The sequence below is a fragment of the Ranitomeya imitator genome, chromosome 7 (assembly GCF_032444005.1).
Source record: "Ranitomeya imitator isolate aRanImi1 chromosome 7, aRanImi1.pri, whole genome shotgun sequence".
NCBI lineage: Eukaryota > Metazoa > Chordata > Amphibia > Anura > Dendrobatidae > Ranitomeya > Ranitomeya imitator.
This window is the reverse complement of record NC_091288.1, coordinates 226,056,829-226,077,146: the sequence shown is the minus strand read 5'-3', so window position 1 is coordinate 226,077,146 and position 20,318 is coordinate 226,056,829. Positions and strand designations below refer to the sequence as shown.

Sequence of the window (20,318 nt, the reverse complement as noted above, 5' to 3'; positions counted from 1 at the left end):
TCTCCGTCACTGAAGCCTACTCCCCCGTGCTTCACTGAAGCCACCTCTATCTTCACTCCTTTGTCACTGAGGTCCCCTCTCCTCGGTCACTGAGGTCCCCTCTCCTCGGTCACTGAGGTCCCCTCTCCTCGGTCACTGAGGTCCCCCCTTCCTCCCGTTTCTCATGGTGATGGTGTAGGGATGCCCCTTTGCCCCCCATACTGACCTCTCCCGTAGTTTCTGCCCTTGCTGCCACCCCCCATGTCTCTGGGCCTTAAGTCTTCACTTTTTGGATCATTGGGCTGAATTTCTGCGAACACAAGAAGAGTCCGGTGTGAGGAGAAAGCGGGGCTGAGATATGCTGCACCTCGGGGGATAAATCCCCAACATGGAGGCCCCACCCCATATTCCCAGGAGCCGCCCTGGGCCCCGTCTCCCACGCAGACGTTCAAAGGCCCGAAGAGACCGGCAGAGGGGCCCTTCACCCGCCAACTCCTTGTCTTCAAGCCCAGAGCCCGCAGTCTTGCCACGTCCACAGCGCAAGAAAAAGAGGCGGAAGCGTGGAGACGAGAGTGGCGCACTGCGGGAGGAAGACCTAATAGACGGCTTCTGTATCAGCAGCTATGGCAGCCTGGAGGCCATGCAGGTATCTGGGGTGACTGCAGATTATGGGCGGTGGTCCATAAGGCATCAAACTTGATGTAGGGCAAGGCGGGGGGACAGCAGTGTGATAGTATGGTGAGCAAAGCTGGGGCGGTGAAGGAGTGACGGGACAGAGCGAGGTGTTGGTGGAGGATTGACAGGACAAAGGGCAGAGCGGTGGGCAGTGGAGGAATGACAGGACGGAGGGGCTGAGCGGTGGGCAGTGGAGGAGTGACAGGACGAAGGGGCAGAACGGGATGGTGGAGGAGTGACAGGACGAAGGGGCAGAACGGGGCAGTGGAAGAGTGACTGGACGAATGGGTAGAGCGGGGCGGTGGAGAAGTGACAGGACGAAAGGGCAGAGCGGTTGGCAGTGGAGGAATGACAGGACGGAGGGGCAGAGCGGTGGGCAGTGGAGGAGTGACAGGACGAAGGGTCAGAGCGGGGCGGTGGAGGAGTGACAGGAAGAAGGTGCAGTGGAGGAGTGACAGGACGGAGGGGCAGAGTGGCGGGCAGTGGAGGAGTGACAGGATGGAGGGGCAGAGCAGTGGGTAGCGTAGGAGTGACAGGACGGAGGGGCAGAGCGGGGCGGTGGAGGAGTGACAGGACGAAGGGGGTAGAGTGGGGCGGTGGAGGAGTGACAGGAAAGAGGGGCAGAGCGGGGCGGTGGAGGAGTGACAGGACGAAGGGGTAGAGTGGGGCAGTGGAGGAGTGGCAGGACGAAGGTGTAGAGTGGTGAGCAGTGGAGGAGTGACAGGACGGAGGGGCAGAGCGGTGGGCAGTGGAGGAGTGACAGGACGGAGGGGTAGAGCGGTGGGCAGCGGAGGAGTGACAGGACGGAGGGGCAGAGCGGTGGGTAGTGGAGAAGTGACAGGACGGAGGGGCAAAGCGGGGCGGTGGAGGAGTGACAGGACGAAGGGGGTAGAGTGGGGTGGTGGAGGAGTCGCAGAACGAAGGGGTAGAGTGGGGCAGTGGAGGAGTGACAGGACGGAGGGGCAGAGCGGGGCGGTGGAGGAGTGACAGGACGAAGGGGTAGAGTGGGGCAGTGGAGGAGTGGCAGGACGAAGGTGTAGAGTGGTGAGCAGTGGAGGAGTGACAGAACGGAGGGGCAGAGCGGCGCAGTGGAGGATTGGCAGAACGAAGGGGTAGAGCGGGGCGGTGGAGGAGTGACAGGACGGAGGGGCAGAGCGGGGCTGTGGAGGAGTGACAGGACAAGGGGGTAGAGCAGGGCGATGGAGGAGTGACAGAACGAAGGGGCAGGGCGGTGGAGGAGTGACAGGACGAAGGGGTAGAGTGGGGCAGTGGAGGAGTGACAGAACGAAGGGGCAGAGCGGTGGGCGGTGGAGGAGTGACAGGACGGTGGGGCAGAGCGGTGGGCAGTGGAGGAGTGACAGGACGGAGGAGCAGAGTGGGGCGGTGGAGGAGTGACAGGTCGAAGGGGTAGAGCGGGACAGTGGAGGAGTGGTAGGATGAAGGGGCAGAGTGGTGGGCAGTGGAGGAGTGACAGGACGGAGGGGCAGAGCGGTGGGTAGCGGAGGAGTGACAGGACGGAGGGGCAGAGCGGGGCGGTGGAGGAGTGGCAGAACGAAGGGGTAGAGCGGGGCAGTGGAGGAGTGGTAGGATGAAGGGGCAGAGTAATGGGCAGTGGAGGAGTGACAGGACGGAGGGGCAGAGTGGTGGAGGAGTGACAGGACGGAGGGGCAGAGCGGTGGGGGGAGGCAGAGAGCCTCCTTGACATTTGTAGGACAGTGGTCTGCAGAGAGCTCTGTGCTTATGTTTTTTTCCCTCCCTGTCTCTTCCTATAGAGAGACGTCTCCATGGACTCTGCCCCACTGGAGGAACCGTACAGAAACAGACCCCCAGGAAAGAGAAAGAGGAGTGATGGCAGCTCTGAGGACCCTGGCGCAAGCGAGAATCCTCCTGCTGAGCCGGCCCACAAGAGTCAGGTAGGTGAATTGCTTCCGGTGCTGGAGGGGCCACGGGAAAGGTGACTGGAGGAATCTGCTGCCAGGGATGACTCCTGCTCTTCTACTTTGCAGCAGTTGCACTTAACTGTTGCTGTGGTACCGGGGCTTGGGTACAAGGAGGAGTGACTAGACAGGGAGAGATGGAGGAGTGACGGGACGGAGGGGAAGAGCTGGGGGCGGTGGAGGAGTGACGGGACGGAGGGGAAGAGCTGGGCCGGTGGAGGAGTGACGGGATGGAGGGGAAGAGCTGGGCCCGGTGGAGGAGTGACGGGACGGAGGGGAAGAGCTGGGGGCGGTGGAGGAGTAACGGGGTGGAGGGGAAGAGTTGGGGCGGTGGAGGAGTGACGGGACGGAGGGGAAGAGCTGGGGGCGGTGGAGGAGTGACGGGACGGAGGGGAAGAGCTGGGGGCGGTGGAGGAGTGATGGGACGGAGGGGAAGAGCTGGGGGCGGTGGAGGAGTGACGGGGTGGAGGGCACCCGCGATACTCGATGTGTATCAAAGCACCCCGACGCACGATCAAGTGGCGAGTACGCTCGCTCATCACTAGTCTATAACTAAGCTAAACAAGTTCTACTGTACTACCCGCTCATCAAATGAGTGACCGCCATTGCTTGTAATCTAGGAGAGGCCTCCATCCCGTGTAATCTAGGAGAGGCCTCCATCCCGTGTAATCTAGGAGAGGCCTCCATCCCGTGTAATATAGGAGAGGCCTCCGCCCTGTGTAATATAGGAGAGGCCTCCGCCCTGTGTAATATAGGAGAGGCCTCCGCCCTGTGTAATATAGGAGAGGCCTCCGCCCTGTGTAATATAGGAGAGGCCTCCGCCCTGTGTAATATAGGAGAGGCCTCCACCCTGTATACTCTAGGAGAGGCCTCCACCCTGTGTAATCTAGGAGAGGCCTCCACCCTGTGTAATCTAGGAGAGGCCTCCACCCTATGTAATATAGGAGAGGCCTCCGCCCTGTGTACTCTAGGAGAGGCCTCCACCCTGTGTACTCTAGGAGAGGCCTCCACCCTGTGTAATATAGGAGAGGCCTCCGCCCTGTGTAATATAGGAGAGGCCTCCACCCTGTGTACTCTAGGAGAGGCCTCCGCCCTGTGTAATATAGGAGAGGCCTCCGCCCTGTGTAATATAGGAGAGGCCTCCACCCTGTGTACTCTAGGAGAGGCCTCCACCCTGTGTACTCTAGGAGAGGCCTCCACCCTGTGTACTCTAGGAGAGGCCTCCGTCCCGTGTACTCTAGGAGAGGCCTCCGTCCCGTGTACTCTAGGGGAGGCCTCCGTCCCGTGTACTCTAGGGGAGGCCTCCGTCCCGTGTACTCTAGGGGAGGCCTCCGTCCCGTGTACTCTAGGGGAGGCCTCCGTCCCGTGTACTCTAGGGGAGGCCTCCGTCCCGTGTACTCTAGGAGAGGCCTCCCGCCCTTGTCCAGCAATGGTTCTGTAACCCTTTCTTCCCCAGAAGCGGCACTGCTGTGGAGTTGTTCCCGCTCGGCTCTCCGCTCCGGGATGTGACGCCGCCGCACAGGTGAGTGCCTCTGTCCTGGGCAGGGTTACGTTGTGGTGCTCCTCGGTCACCAGTGTGTTCGCTCTTTTTCAGGATTGCTTGCTCTGTGGCCCGGATGCTGGATACATAGTGAGTAGATGTCCGTCCCATCCTTCGTCTCTGGTCTCGGATGCTTCTGTCCTTGTGATGTCAGCTTTTCTCTTTTTCAGTGCGATGCTGAGAGCAGCTCCGAGGAGCAGGTAGCGATGGCAGCTCGTGCCTCCCTTTACCTCTGCGTTGTCTCCTGCTCGGTGATTTTCTCTGTATCTTCTGTTTTGCAGCTTCGCAGTGATGAGCCGGCTGTGTCCTTCACTATTTCTACCAGTACAGGTATCGTCTGCTGCCCAGAGGCTCACGTACATTTCTGCTCGTAGATCGATGTCCTTGTGGCTGTCGGGGGCTTCACTGTGTGGCCAGATAAAAGTGGAGCGTTCCCCACTCCGTCATTGAAGTAGACAAATTCCTTGTAAAACTCCCAGCTCCCCCGATTCTGCCACTTTTCTCTGTTTGCGTTTCTCTGTCGCAGACACATACTGTATGTTCACATTTGTTGCTTTGGGAGCCCAGTGTGGGAAATCTCTGCCTGTAGTGCAACTGGTGTTTCTCCTTCTCTGGAGAGTGCGCCCTCCATCCCAGACACCGCCAATCACTGCTCGACTAGATCCACTGCCAATATGTGATTGGCAGCATCCGGGAGAGGGATGAAAGCACTCGCCCACAGAATACTCTGACAAAACTCCCAGTTGCACTACAAGCAGAGATTTCCAATGCTGCACACCAAAAGCAACGTGTAATATATCTGCAATGGAGCAACACTGCGAAAACTGGAAAAACCTGCAGACCTCGGGAGTTTGGGGATTTTTTTTTTTTTTAATTCGTTTATTAATTCCAGAGTAAACAAACAATGCACACATTTACATTTATCATTATTAAGTATACCGTCGGATACAAATGATTACAGAACATCATCATATCCAAAGTTCACAGAAGTAATAAACTGCATGTTGAATCACTAGTACCTACAAAATACCTACTATACAACTTAAACATCTTTAACCATTAGTTGTAAGTCGCCAAAAGAAAAACAGATTTAAATTTGCTCCGCAACGATGTCCTAAAACCACATGCCTTCCCTCCCGGGAGTTTGGGGATTTTTGCATGGTATTTTTCTCAAATTTTTATTTTTTTTGAGGAATTGACATCATTTTTCATGCAAGTGACTGGCGCCCGGCAGTGAAATCTGCAGACCTCTGCATTAGCGGTAGGACGTGTGCTGAGGATCTCGTCACCATTACGGCAGCATCTGAAAGTCCGTTCTTCAGATTGCCAAAGTGAGAGGGTCACTCCTAGCTCCGTAGTGTCCCTGGACCTTATAACAGGGTCACTCCCAGCTCCGTAGTGTCCCTGGACCTTATAAGAGGGTCACTCCTAGCTCCGTAGTGTCCCTGGATCTTATAAGAGGGTCACTCCCAGCTCCGTAGTGTCCCTGGACCTTATAAGAGGGTCACTCCCAGCTCCGTAGTGTCCCTGGACCTTATAAGAGGGTCACTCCCAGCTCCGTAGTGTCCCTGGACCTTATAAGAGGGTCACTCCCAGCTCCGTAGTGTCCCTGGACCTTATAACAGGGTCACTCCTAGCTCCGTAGTGTCCCTGGACCTTATAAGAGGGTCACTCCCAGCTCCGTAGTGTCACTGGACCTTATAAGAGGGTCACTCCTAGCTCCGTAGTGTCCCTGGACCTTATAAGAGGGTCACTCCTAGCTCCGTAGTGTCCCTGGACCTTATAACAGGGTCACTCCTAGCTCCGTAGTGTCCCTGGACCTTATAACAGGGTCACTCCCAGCTCCGTAGTGTCCCTGGACCTTATAACAGGGTCACTCCTAGCTCCGTAGTGTCCCTGGATCTTTTAAGAGGGTCACTCCCAGCTCCGTAGTGTCCCTGGACCTTATAAGAGGGTCACTCCTAGCTCCGTAGTGTCCCTGGACCTTATAAGAGGGTCACTCCTAGCTCCGTAGTGTCCCTGGACCTTATAAGAGGGTCACTCCCAGCTCCGTAGTGTCCCTGGACCTTATAACAGGGTCACTCCTAGCTCCGTAGTGTCCCTGGATCTTATAAGAGGGTCACTCCCAGCTCCGTAGTGTCCCTGGACCTTATAAGAGGGTCACTCCCAGCTCCGTAGTGTCCCTGGACCTTATAAGAGGGTCACTCCTAGCTCCGTAGTGTCCCTGGACCTTATAAGAGGGTCACTCCTAGCTCCGTAGTGTCCCTGGACCTTATAAGAGGGTCACTCCCAGCTCCGTAGTGTCCCTGGACCTTATAACAGGGTCACTCCTAGCTCCGTAGTGTCCCTGGACCTTATAACAGGGTCACTCCCAGCTCCGTAGTGTCCCTGGACCTTATAACAGGGTCACTCCTAGCTCCGTAGTGTCCCTGGACCTTATAAGAGGGTCACTCCCAGCTCCGTAGTGTCCTTGGACCTTATAAGAGGGTCACTCCCAGCTGCATAGTGTCCCTGGACCTTATAACAGGGTCACTCCTAGCTCCGTAGTGTCCCTGGACCTTATAACAGGGTCACTCCTAGCTCCGTAGTGTCCCTGGACCTTATAAGAGGGTCACTCCTAGCTCCGTAGTGTCCCTGGACCTTATAAGAGGGTCACTCCTAGCTCCGTAGTGTCCTTGGACCTTATAAGAGGGTCACTCCCAGCTGCATAGTGTCCCTGGACCTTATAACAGGGTCACTCCTAGCTCCGTAGTGTCCCTGGACCTTATAACAGGGTCACTCCTAGCTCCGTAGTGTCCCTGGACCTTATAAGAGGGTCACTCCTAGCTCCGTAGTGTCCCTGGACCTTATAAGAGGGTCACTCCCAGCTCCGTAGTGTCCCTGGACCTTATAAGAGGGTCACTCCTAGCTGTTTTCTGTGGTTCGGCAGAGTTTTCAGTACAGATGACTGTTCAAACCAAGCCCAGGCGCTCGGTGTATTGTGGCAGGCAAATGCGTCTGTCCACCTTCCCCCATCTCTGGCTTTATGTAGCATGCGGAGGGCGGTGGTGGGAAGGGGCAGGTAACTGCTTGGCCACGTCCTGGTGCACTGAGGGCCTGTGCTTGCTGACTCTGCTCCTCACAATGTCCGCTCCTCGTCAGAGTCCAACCCCCGAGATGCAGAGGACAGGTTGGAGGACAGGTTGCAGGCAGCAATCCCATGATGAAGCTTGAGCGCTGGCACGGTGTCTGCCCTTCATATTGTGCACATCACTTGCTTTTATCTCACTTTTGACTTTTTAATCATCGCCGTCTTTTACTTTTGCAGCTTCACCTCCCTTTTCTGGAGCTCGGCTAAAGTTGACAGTTCTTTCCCAAATTTCTGGTTTGGGGAGAAGTTGTGAGAAGAGCCAGGAGCCGGAGGTTGAGTTTGTTTCACCCCCACGACCTCCTACAGCTGTCGCCATATCCCAGGATCTACCCGGTGCATCCCCCAAAGTGGAGCCTGTGCCCGTCCATCCGACGCCACCACCGTCTCCAAGAGTGGCACCCAGGCCTAGGAGGTAGGAGGCTGCACGGGTCCTGGAGGACTTTCCTCTCTGGAGGACTTTCCTCTCTGGAGGACTTTCCTCTCTGGAGGACTTTCCTCTCTGGAGGACTTTCCTCTCTGGACTTGTGTGAGCTGACATCTCTTCTTTTCTCAGTTCCAGCAGGACTGCTGTCCCCAAACAATCGCCTGCTCCAGCCCCAGTCCCACCTCGGAGAGCTCCCACTCCATCCGTTTGTCTTCCAGTGCACGCGGCCCCTTCCACCTCCCCCTCTGTTGCCCGTCCTCCTTCCCATCACCACATGAGCCTGTTTTCCCCGGCTCCAGCCCTTCCTCCGCCGCCCCCTCTTCTGCAGGTCCCTGGTCATCCTCCTGCGGCCCTGCTATCCGGTGAGTGTGCCGCCTCACGGGGGTGGAAGCCTGATGCCATTGCTGTGCGGGTGTAATGTTCTCTGTTGTTGATTCTAGAGCACAACCTTATTGGACAAGAATCGGGATCGCGATTCGTGGCGGCTCCCGGGAGCCCAGCTGAGATCGGTGCTGCAGTCAGACCCTTGTACCAGTTCCACCAGCACAACCATCAGCATACTCACCAGCACACACACCAGCACTTCACACCCTATCCCCACAACGTGAGTCCACAACCTCCGTCATGTAGTGCTGGTGCGTTCCTGGCCCCAGTGTGTGTCCTTAGTGCTGCGTCCTGGTTTCTCTGTGATGTTGTGCAGATCGTGCTCTTGCCAGTGTAACCTGCTCGCTTCGTCCTTCACATATGAACTCTGTGCTGTTCGCTCCATTTCTACAGATCTTCTAACCACGTTTATTTCACTTTCTTTACAGTATGAGAAATATCCGGGTAAAATAGAAAGTCTGTACAGGCAGAACCAGAGCTCTGTAAGTGTCCTCCATCGTTCTCCTCTCGCGTTTCGCCTTTCCCCTCGGTGGCTTCTGGAGATGTTCTTGCTCTCGGACCCTCCAAACATGCAGTTCTGTCACATTGTCTTCGTTTAGTCTCTGCAGATTCCCTTCATTGTTCATTATTTTTCCATTTTCCAGTTTTTTCCTCCTTTCTCTCCGGTAATTACTGCACTCCCCCCAGTTCTACCTCCTAGCATCTCGTTTGGATCTCTACAGGGAGCATTTCAGCCCAAGGTGAACTGATTGTGGTGTTTTGGCGGTGGCTGTGTGCTTTGTGTACAGTTTCTCGGGAGTTACTAACTTCCCGCATTTATTGCAGAGCACAAGTGCGGAGCTGGGCTCACGATGCTCTCTGCCTACACCACTGCCCCACAAAGCTCCTCAGGTAAGTAATGAAAATGGCCGAGGGGAGATGAGAGGGTGTGGTGTCTGTACAGAGGAGCTGTGATTGGCTGCTCCGGGGACGGTGTCTGGACAGAGGAGCTGTGATTGGCTGCTCAGGGGACGGTGTCTGGACAGAGGAGCTGTGATTGGCTGCTCCGGGGACGGTGTCTGTACAGAGGAGCTGTGATTGGCTGCTCCTGGGACGGTGTCTGTATAGAGGAGCTGTGATTGGCTGCTCTGGGGACGGTGTCTGTATAGATGAGCTCTGATTGGCTGCTCCGGGGACGGTGTCTGTACAGAGGAGCTGTGATTGGCTGCTCCGGGGACGGTGTCTGTATAGAGGAGCTGTGATTGGCTGCTCCGGGGACGGTGTCTGTATAGAGGAGCTCTGATTGGCTGCTCCGGGAACGGTGTCTGTATAGAGGAGCTGTGATTGGCTGCTCCGGGGACGGTGTCTGTATAGAGGAGCTGTGATTGGCTGCTTCCGGGACGGGTGTGGTGTCTGTATAGAGGAGCTGTGATTGGCTGCTTCAGGGACGGGTGCGGTGTCTGTATAGAAGAGATGTGGTTGGCCGTTTCGGGTACGGGTGCAGTGTCTGTATAGAGGAGCTGTGATTGGCTGCTCTGGGGACAGTGTCTGTATAGAGGAGCTGTGATTGGCTGCTTCGGGGACGGGTGTGGTGTCTGTATAGAGGAGATGGTGATGGGTGTGCGCTGTAAAATATATGTGATGTCAGTTATGTTGGAAGAGAGGCCTTTACGACTAGAGATGAGCGAATTTGCTCGGGTTTCCTCTTATGCTGAATACACTGCAGAGGGAACCCAGCTTCCTGGATCGCTCCGGCTGATCGGTTCCGCAGCTTCATGTGTCGCGGCTGTGTGACAGGCTGTTTGTTGGGCTCTCCATGCATGTGTCGTGGCTGTGTGACTGCCTGTTTGTTGGGCTCTCCATGCGTGTGTCGCGGCTGTGTGACAGCCTGTTTGTTGGGCTCTCCATGCGTGTGTCGCGGCTGTGTGACTGCCTGTTTGTTGGGCTCTCCATGCATGTGTCACGGCTGTGTGACAGCCTGTTTGTTGGGCTCTCCATGCTTGTGTCACGGCTGTGTGACTGCCTGTTTGTTGGGCTCTCCATGCATGTGTCGCGGCTGTGTGACAGCCTGTTTGTTGGGCTCTCCATGCTTGTGTCACGGCTGTGTGACAGCCTGTTTGTTGGGCTCTCTATGCATGTTTTGTGACTGTCACACGGCCGCGACACATGCAGCTGTAGCACCAATCAGCTGATCGGCCGGCGCAATCTGAATGGGTTCCCTCTGCAGTGTATTCGGCAAGCTCTATAGCTTACCGAATAAGAGGAAACCCGAGCAAATTGGCTTATCTCTATTTCCAACCCTCCAGAAAGACATTTTGGCCCGATGGGGTGTGATCTCCCAGGAACTTGATTTTTTTTTTCCCTTCTTTTCCAGATGACTGAACAATTCAAGTCAAGGGTAAGTGTCTGTGGGAAGTGACAGCGCGTGGACGTCTGAGCGGTGCCCCTGCCCCACTGTCCCCTGGAATATTTCCTTCAGGTTCTCTTTATGGAGGGGTTTAGTCTGTGCGCACGAACTAAGGGTAAATCGCATGAGGGTCTGTGGCTCCTTCATTGTGCTGTGTGTTTATGTTACAGAGGTCGGGGCGCTGGTGCGCTATGCATGTGCGTGTGGCATATATGATCCTGCGCCATCAGGAGAGAATGAAGGTACAGGCTCTCTCTGTCTCTTTCTCTGTCTCGCTCTTGTCGCTTGCTCGCTCTGTCTCTCTCGCTCGCTCTCTCCCGCTTTCTCGCTCACTGATTAAGGGCTGATTTGTTTCTTGTTATTGAGTTTAATGATGTATAACCAGAGTCACTCTGCACAGATGTTTTTCCTGTGCTCGCTTTCTCTCGCTCTCTTTGCAGACATGTCTTTCCTGTGCTCGCTCTCTTTGCAGATATGTATTTCCTATGCTCGCTCACTCCCTCTCACTCTTTGCAGACATGTCTTTCCTGTGCTCGCTCTCTTGCGCTTTCTCGCTCCTTTTCACTCTCTTTGCACAGACATGTCTTTTGTGTGCTCCCTCTCTCGCTCCTTCTCTTTGCACAGACATGTCTTTCCTGTGCTCCCTCTCTTTGCAGATATGTATTTCCTATGCTCGCTCACTCCCTCTCACTCTTTGCAGACATGTCTTTCCTGTGCTTGTTCTCTCTCGCTCTCTTTGCACCGACTTCTTTCCTGTTCTTGCACTCTCTCGCTCTCTTTGCACAGACATGTTTTTCCTGTGTTCGCTCTCTTGCTTGTGCTTTCTCGGTTCCCTCTCTTTGCACAGACACGTCTTTCCTATGCTCGCACTCTCGCTCCCTTTCTCGTTCTCTTTGCACAGACATGTCTTTTGTGCTCGCTCTTTGCACAGACATGTCTTTCCTGTTCTCCCTCTCGCGCTCTTTGCACAGATATATCTTTCCTGTGCTCGCTCCCTCTCTCGTTCTCTTTGCAGGCATGTCTTTCCTGTGCTCGCTCTTGCGCTTTCTCGCTCCTTCTCACTCTTTGCACAGACATGTCTTTCCTGTGCTCGCTTTCTTGCTCCCTCTCGCTCTTTGCACAGGCATGTCTTTCCTGTGCTCGCTCTCTTGCTCCCTCTCGCTCTTTGCACAGACATGTCTTCCCTGTGCTCGCTCTCTTGCTCCCTCTCGCTCTTTGCACAGACATGTCTTTCCTGTGCTGGCTCTCTCTCCCTCTCTCGCGCTCTTTGCACAGACATGTCTTTCCTGCTGTCTTGCTCTCTTTGCACATACATGTCTTTCCTGTGCTCGCTCTCTTTGCACAGACATGTCTTCCCTGTGCTCGCTCTCTCTCGCTCTTTGAACAGACATGTCTTTCCTGTGCTCGCTCTCTTGCTCCCTCACGCTCTTTGCACAGACATGTCTTCCCAGTGCTCGCTCTCTTGCTCCCTCGCTCTCTTTGCACAGACATGTCTTTCCTGTTCTCGCTCTCTTAGCAGACATGTCTTTCCTGTGCTCGCTCTCTTGTTCCCTCGCTCTCTTTGCACAGACATGTCTTTCCTATGCTCGCTCTCTTTGCACAGACATGTCTTTCCTGTGCTCACTCCCTCTCGCTCTCTTTGCACAGACATGTCTTTCCTGTTCTCGCTCTCTTTGCACAGACATGTCTTTCCTGTGCTCGCTCTCTTGTTCCCTCGCTCTCTTTGCACAGACATGTCTTTCCTGTTCTCACTCCCTCTCGCTCTCTTTGCACAGACATGTCTTTCCTGTTCTCGCTCTCTTTGCACAGACATGTCTTTCCTGTTCTCGCTCCCTCTCGCGCTCTATGCCCAGACATGTCTTTCCTGTTCTCGCTCCCTCTCGCTCTCTTTGCACAGACATGTCTTTCCTGTGCTCGCTCTCTTGTTCCCTCGCTCTCTTTGCACAGACATGTCTTTCCTATGCTCGCTCTCCTTGCACAGACATGTCTTTCCTGTTCTCACTCCCTCTCGCTCTCTTTGCACAGACATGTCTTTCCTGTTCTCGCTCCCTCTTGCTCTCTTTGCACAGACATGTCTTTCCTGTGCTCGCTCTCTTTGCACAGACATGTCTTTCCTGTGCTCGCTCTCTTTGCACACACGTCTTTCCTGTGCTCGCTCTCTTTGCACACACGTCTTTCCTGTGCTCGCTCTCTTTGCACAGACATGTCTTTCCTGTTCTCGCTCCCTCTCGCTCTGTTTGCACAGACATGTCTTTCCTGTGCTCGCTCTCTTTGCACACACGTCTTTCCTGTGCTCGCTCTCTTTGCACACACGTCTTTCCTGTGCTCGCTCTCTTTGCACACACGTCTTCCCTGTGCTCGCTCTCTTGCTCCCTCTCGCTCTTTGCACAGACATGTCTTTCCTGTGCTCGCGCTCTCTCTCCCTCTCTCGCGCTCTTTGCACAGACATGTCTTTCCTGTTCTCGCTCCCTCTCGCTCTTTGCATACATGTCTTTCCTGTGCTCGCTCTCTTTGCAGACATGTCTTCCCTGTGCTCGCTCTCTCTCGCTCTTTGCACAGACATGTCTTCCCTGTGCTCGCTCTCTTGCTCCCTCTCGCTCTTTGCACAGACATGTCTTTCCTGTGCTCGCTCTCTCTCCCTCTCTCGCGCTCTTTGCACAGACATGTCTTTCCTGTTCTCGCTCTCTTTGCACAGACATGTCTTTCCTGTGCTCGCTCTCTTGTTCCCTCGCTCTCTTTGCACAGACATGTCTTTCCTGTTCTCACTCCCTCTCGCTCTCTTTGCACAGACATGTCTTTCCTGTTCTCGCTCTCTTTGCACAGACATGTCTTTCCTGTTCTCGCTCCCTCTCGCGCTCTATGCCCAGACATGTCTTTCCTGTTCTCGCTCCCTCTCGCTCTCTTTGCACAGACATGTCTTTCCTGTGCTCGCTCCCTCTCGCTCTCTTTGCACAGACATGTCTTTCCTGTGCTCGCTCTCTTGTTCCCTCGCTCTCTTTGCACAGACATGTCTTTCCTATGCTCGCTCTCCTTGCACAGACATGTCTTTCCTGTTCTCACTCCCTCTCGCTCTCTTTGCACAGACATGTCTTTCCTGTTCTCGCTCCCTCTTGCTCTCTTTGCACAGACATGTCTTTCCTGTGCTCGCTCTCTTTGCACAGACATGTCTTTCCTGTGCTCGCTCTCTTTGCACACACGTCTTTCCTGTGCTCGCTCTCTTTGCACACACGTCTTTCCTGTGCTCGCTCTCTTTGCACAGACATGTCTTTCCTGTTCTCGCTCCCTCTCGCTCTGTTTGCACAGACATGTCTTTCCTGTGCTCGCTCTCTTTGCACACACGTCTTTCCTGTGCTCGCTCTCTTTGCACACACGTCTTTCCTGTGCTCGCTCTCTTTGCACACACGTCTTCCCTGTGCTCGCTCTCTTGCTCCCTCTCGCTCTTTGCACAGACATGTCTTTCCTGTGCTCGCGCTCTCTCTCCCTCTCTCGCGCTCTTTGCACAGACATGTCTTTCCTGTTCTCGCTCCCTCTCGCTCTTTGCATACATGTCTTTCCTGTGCTCGCTCTCTTTGCAGACATGTCTTCCCTGTGCTCGCTCTCTCTCGCTCTTTGCACAGACATGTCTTCCCTGTGCTCGCTCTCTTGCTCCCTCTCGCTCTTTGCACAGACATGTCTTTCCTGTGCTCGCTCTCTCTCCCTCTCTCGCGCTCTTTGCACAGACATGTCTTTCCTGTTCTCGCTCTCTTTGCACAGACATGTCTTTCCTGTGCTCGCTCTCTTGTTCCCTCGCTCTCTTTGCACAGACATGTCTTTCCTGTTCTCACTCCCTCTCGCTCTCTTTGCACAGACATGTCTTTCCTGTTCTCGCTCTCTTTGCACAGACATGTCTTTCCTGTTCTCGCTCCCTCTCGCGCTCTATGCCCAGACATGTCTTTCCTGTTCTCGCTCCCTCTCGCTCTCTTTGCACAGACATGTCTTTCCTGTGCTCGCTCTCTTGTTCCCTCGCTCTCTTTGCACAGACATGTCTTTCCTATGCTCGCTCTCCTTGCACAGACATGTCTTTCCTGTTCTCACTCCCTCTCGCTCTCTTTGCACAGACATGTCTTTCCTGTTCTCGCTCCCTCTTGCTCTCTTTGCACAGACATGTCTTTCCTGTGCTCGCTCTCTTTGCACAGACATGTCTTTCCTGTGCTCGCTCTCTTTGCACACACGTCTTTCCTGTGCTCGCTCTCTTTGCACACACGTCTTTCCTGTGCTCGCTCTCTTTGCACACACGTCTTCCCTGTGCTCGCTCTCTTGCTCCCTCTCGCTCTTTGCACAGACATGTCTTTCCTGTGCTCGCGCTCTCTCTCCCTCTCTCGCGCTCTTTGCACAGACATGTCTTTCCTGTTCTCGCTCCCTCTCGCTCTTTGCATACATGTCTTTCCTGTGCTCGCTCTCTTTGCAGACATGTCTTCCCTGTGCTCGCTCTCTTGCTCCCTCTCGCTCTTTGCACAGACATGTCTTTCCTGTGCTCGCGCTCTCTCTCCCTCTCTCGCGCTCTTTGCACAGACATGTCTTTCCTGTTCTCGCTTTCTTTGCACAGACATGTCTTTCCTGTTCTCGCTCCCTCTCGCTCTTTGCATACATGTCTTTCCTGTGCTCGCTCTCGTTGCACAGACATGTCTTCCCTGTGCTCGCTCTCTCTCGCTCTTTGCACAGACATGTCTTCCCTGTGCTCGCTCTCTTGCTCCCTCTCGCTCTTTGCACAGACATGTCTTTCCTGTGCTCGCTCTCTCTCCCTCTCTCACGCTCTTTGCACAGACATGTCTTTCCTGTTCTCGCTTTCTTTGCACAAACATGTCTTTTCTGTGCTCGCTCACTTGCTCCCTCACGCTCTTTGCACAGACATGTCTTTCCTGTTCTCGCTCTCTTAGCACAGACATGTCTTTCCTGTTCTCGCTCTCTTAGCACAGACATGTCTTTCCTGTGCTTGTTCTCTCGCTCCCTCTCGCGCTCTTTGCCCAGACATGTCTTTCCTGTTCTCGCTCCCTCTCGCTCTCTTTGCACAGACATGTCTTTCCTGTGCTCGCTCTCTTGTTCCCTCGCTCTCTTTGCACAGACATGTCTTTCCTGTGCTCGCTCTTTGCACAGACATGTCTTTCCTGTTCTCGCTCCCTCTTGCTCTCTTTGCACAGACATGTCTTTCCTGTGCTCGCTCTCTTGTTCCCTCGCTCTCTTTGCACAGACATGTCTTTCCTGTGCTCGCTCTCTTGTTCCCTCGCTCTTTGCACAGACATGTCTTTCCTGTGTTCGCTCTTTGCCCAGACATGTCTTTCCTGTTCTCGCTCCCTCTCGCTCTCTTTGCACAGACATGTCTTTCCTGTGCTCGCTCTCTTGTTCCCTCGCTCTCTTTGCACAGACATGTCTTTCCTGTGCTCGCTCTTTGCACAGACATGTCTTTCCTGTTCTCGCTCCCTCTTGCTCTCTTTGCACAGACATGTCTTTCCTGTGCTCGCTCTCTTGTTCCCTCGCTCTCTTTGCACAGACATGTCTTTCCTGTGTTCGCTCTTTGCACAGACATGTCTTTCCTGTTCTCGCTCCCTCTTGCTCTCTTTGCACAGACATGTCTTTCCTGTGCTCGCTCTCTTTGCACAGACATGTCTTTTTTGTGCTCGCTCTCTTTGCACAGACATGTCTTTCCTGTTCTCGCTCCCTATCGCGCTCTTTGCACAGACATGTCTTTCCTGTTCTCGCTCCCTCTCGCTCTCTTTGCACAGACATGTCTTTCCTGTTCTCGCTCTCTTTGCACAGACATGTCTTTCCTGTGCTCGCTCTCTTTGCACAGACATGTCTTTCCTGTTCTCGCTCCCTCTTGCTCTCTTTGCACAGACATGTCTTTCCTGTTCTCACTCCCTCTCGCTCTCTTTGCACAGACATGTCTTTCCTGTTCTCGCTCCCTCTCGCGCTCTTTGCACAGACATGTCTTTCCTGTGCTCGCTCTCTTTGCACAGACATGTCTTTCCTGTGCTCGCTCTCTTTGCACACACGTCTTTCCTGTGCTCGCTCTCTTTGCACAGACATGTCTTCCTTGTGCTGCACACCACTCTCGTCTTGCACCCTTTTGGTGGCCAGGTTTTACCACTGATTGGTCGACGTTCTGCAGGTATTAAGAGCTCTGTCCACTTGTTGATCACCCCTACTTCTATATAATGTGTCAGTGCAAGCTGGAAATATTGGCTCCTCGCCTCCTGCGTTGGCACCGGTGTCCCAAGGCTTGTTATGCCGTTATGCCACGTGATCACGGCATCCAGTTCAGCCGCCATGAGTATTTCTTCACCACCTTTGATGATTGTGTATCTTCATTATAAGAGCCTGTGATTGGGCACATCGCCATGAATGTCTGTTCTTGTCTCTCCACAGCTCGCACATGGAAATCATCACAAGCCTGAATTACGTAGTGACCTCCTCTGCCTGAACTCTGGACTTGGTCCTCCGCCCTCCACACATGAACTTGCCCGATCCTCCTCTCTGATGACTGGTAATTGATTGTGGGACTTGTGGTTTTCTGGTGTTATCTGGGTTCTCCGTAGCTCTCATCCTCGAATTACATGTCTCTTTCCTTTAAGGTGCTCACACCCCTGCGCAGTTCCAGGTTGCTCCTTCAGCCACATTTCTGTCACAGTCTGCACCCTCTGGTAACTTTTACTTAATATAAATCCCTTTTTCCCCCTTTAGGACCCAAGTCCTGTCCTCTCTGTCTACCCTAACTTGCCACATGGTTCTGGTCTTAGAGTTAAAGTGAACTTTACCAATAGCCTCACTATTAAGTCTGTGGCTTAAAGATTTCAGTGAAGCAGTGTAGAAAAACGTCCTGTTCATTCCTCAGATCTCCTTTTTTAACCATTCTTTGCATGTAACGTTTGGGCCCCGGCGTGCTGCACTTTGGTTATCTCTGGTCTGCACAGGGGGCCAGCCATCATCTGGGTAGCACTGACCCAGGTATTTTTTGTTCTAGATCCTTTCTTAAGAGCTCCCGGATTATCTGCGCTCGCCTCCTTGACAAATGGTGCTTTCGGTGGACTGGGTAACCCCTCTTTCCGTAAGTGTGGATGAGCCTTCTTCTGACATGTAATGTGATGTTCCAGCTCGGAATATTTGTGACTCGTTCTTTTTTTGGTCCTTTGTGAATTTGTTTTAGATTCTTCACCGCTATTTAACCAGAAGGAAGCCCCCGCGGCTCACGGCTACCACAGCCCCCATGAGCATTGGAGCCGGCTGCACCGCACTCCAACACCCTTCCCTCCACCTCCGTCTCAGGTCTGTGGCAAGGTTGTGGACATGGAGCCACATGGCACACACATAAAAGATGAGAAGGACCGGTAAGGGCATGCTCCAAACTCGTACTATCACCTTTCAGTAAATATGCACTGTAATTATACATTTTTTTTTTTTACAGGGATCTTCTATATTCCCGCTTGACACCTCGGGTCTCGCCTCTCAGTGCCACACGTTTGCCTGGCAATGAGGAGCATGGTTCGGCTCGTACTCTGTCTCCTTACATTGCGATTCGGCCAGGAAGCAGCTCCGACACCAAGCCTCGCCTGACCCCAGACCACCCTACTAAAGTGAACGTTAAGGAGGAGCCAGAGCTACTTACTTTTGAAGTAGTGCGCTCCCCCCTGTCTGGACTTCATTTGCCTCATCCATCTCCCCCATTTGAACGGCTTCGTGGGGCTTTTCTGGGAGAGCAGTACCCTAATGCACTGGAAGCCTGGAGAGATGTGTACCGTAGAGCGGATCCACCCCCCCTTCGCCTTCCTCCTACACCTCCACAACGCCTGTATGAGCAGCGAGAAGAGCGTGCACATATTCTGCGGGAAGACTTTGAACGGGCGCGTGTTTATGGTCTGCCTTCTCATGTCTCCATGCAGCCTGCTGCTCCATCCATGTTGAGTGCGCTGTACCACCACCACCCTGGGACTGGACTTCTCACCAAAACCCCTCCGATCAACCTCCTAAGTGTGCCTCCTCCCTTAATCTCTACTTTACGGCCAGGATCTCCTCCCCGTAGAGACCTCCTTTTCAAAGACAGAGACTGTAGATAGAACTTCTGTAGCCTCCCCTTGTACATATTTATATAATCCACCCTGATGATCTGGGATTTTGTACATTTTTTTTTTGTATAATGTGATTTTAAACACTGTTTCCTGGTGCCCATTCCTGTTACAGATTTCTCTGACTCAGGAGTCAGCAGGGCGTGAAAGCAAACAGCTCTGTAACTGACACCAATAAAACCTTTCCTCACAGCTGTCAATGATGGTAAGTCTTCCAAAAATTGACTGCAATTTTCTGCTACCTCCGCCCTAATAAAACACCTGTATTACTGAACGGAGAGTATAAAGGCACCGCTCCAATTCTACAGTGTGGCGTAAGGATGTAGACGGTCCTGACCATCAGCAGCTCCAGGTGTATGATGCCACGCCGTGCAGAGCAAGCCGCCACACCGTGCAGAGCAAGCTGCCATGCCAGAAATGTCATCCTCTTCCTACTCCGAAAAACATCAGGCCATGAAGCCCATCTGGTGCAAAAGAATAGTGGTGGTTACCCAGACTCTGTGCCTTTTAGAGTGCTCAGGCCTCTCTACCCATCAAGGCCCATGCCGAGTATAAATCGCCACATGTGCTGTCTGATTACATTCATCTTGTGGAGCTGAAGACGAATCTGATGCTTACAATTGCAGATTGCCTCTAATTTTCAAGATCCAGAGGAGATTGCAGTAACTTATGACACTTTTCATGCAGCCTTATAGAACAATTAATCTTTTTCATTTCCGCCTCATTATTGAATTGTTAGTAATTGTCAATTACATCCTCTATTTGGTCTATTGAGCCTTCAGAATTTTATCATGTTAAGGTGACCAATCAACGAACACCAACTCCGCTTGATGACGTCCCAATTATACCCCATCACCGAGTTTCATAAATGCTCTCTAGGTAAGGTATACAGATTTAAGATTTCTTACGATGCTGAAAGGTTTCTATATGTTTTCAGATATTCCTCATTCTTGCATTAACAAAGCGGATAGTTTTTGCTACATATGCAGAGAACTCACTTCTGCATCACAAAGGTGAAACTTTCCTACCATAAGGAAAACCCACAACCTGAATTTTGGCTGCAGAATAGGAGATCAGGATCAGAGTTGGGCTCTACACGTTTGCTGCAATAGATGTGCATCACATCTTACCCAGTGGTTGTAGGGTAGAGTCCATCTATGCCTTTTGCAGTCCTAATAATCTATAGAGGGCCAACCGATCACACTAATTGCTATTTCTGCATGGGGCCCGCCATTAGGATAGGAGTTTCAAGGAAAAATTGTTTTTTACAGTGTCCAAACCTTTCATCTGCAATACCCCCAGTACAACATACAGAAGAACTGACTCCAAAAGCACCAGAAGCATTTTAAGAAGTCAAATGATTAAGAAGAGGGCACTTGGTGTCCAGAAGCATCTTCCTCTCACAACCTAGGCTTTTGGTCAGCAACCTCATTTGAACCACATCTTGTAAAACAAAGTGAACGGAATGATCTTGTTAGAGGTTTGCATTTGCCCAAGATTAAGGCTGAGCTCCTGGGTTGCCGGCTACAGCAGTAGAATCTTCTAGCGGGTAATGTTCCGTTTTGTTTGTGCTTTAACCGTGATAAAGACCTTGTCCAATACTTCTTCATGGAGGGAGATCTTGTGGCATACAACATCATCAGCTGTTTAATGGAAGCTCTGAAAAGAAGTCATAATCCAGAGGAATGGAGGCTTTTCATCGATTCATCCACAACGAGCCAAAAAAACAACGTCTTGCTTCATAAAGGCAATGAGCTACCTTCAATT

At 53.0% G+C, this 20,318-nt stretch overlaps 1 protein-coding gene across 1 annotated transcript; it reads left to right on the top strand.

Annotated features, from left to right (window-relative positions):
- Nucleotides 1-218: 218 nt before the first annotated feature.
- FBRS (fibrosin) lies at nt 219-18,751 on the top strand. Its single transcript, XM_069735255.1, has 19 exons — nt 219-625; nt 2,427-2,567; nt 4,048-4,113; nt 4,186-4,221; nt 4,302-4,331; nt 4,413-4,461; nt 7,439-7,673; nt 7,815-8,047; nt 8,126-8,289; nt 8,498-8,551; nt 8,714-8,809; nt 8,895-8,960; nt 10,423-10,446; nt 10,626-10,697; nt 16,858-16,975; nt 17,064-17,132; nt 17,453-17,536; nt 17,636-17,816; nt 17,894-18,751. Exons 1-19 carry the CDS (start codon nt 368-370, stop codon nt 18,540-18,542), a joined length of 2,625 nt encoding a protein of 874 aa, XP_069591356.1. The 5' UTR covers nt 219-367; the 3' UTR covers nt 18,543-18,751.
- Nucleotides 18,752-20,318: the final 1,567 nt, after the last annotated feature.

Bases quoted from the DNA above. Each gene is read 5' to 3' on its own strand.
- FBRS (XM_069735255.1), top strand. From the start codon at position 368: ATGGAGGCCCCACCCCATATTCCCAGGAGCCGCCCTGGGCCCCGTCTC. The intron at 8,810-8,894 runs GTGAACTGATTG...CATTTATTGCAG, and splicing joins AGGGAGCATTTCAGCCCAAG to AGCACAAGTGCGGAGCTGGG. The intron at 16,976-17,063 runs GTAATTGATTGT...CTTTCCTTTAAG, and splicing joins ATCCTCCTCTCTGATGACTG to GTGCTCACACCCCTGCGCAG.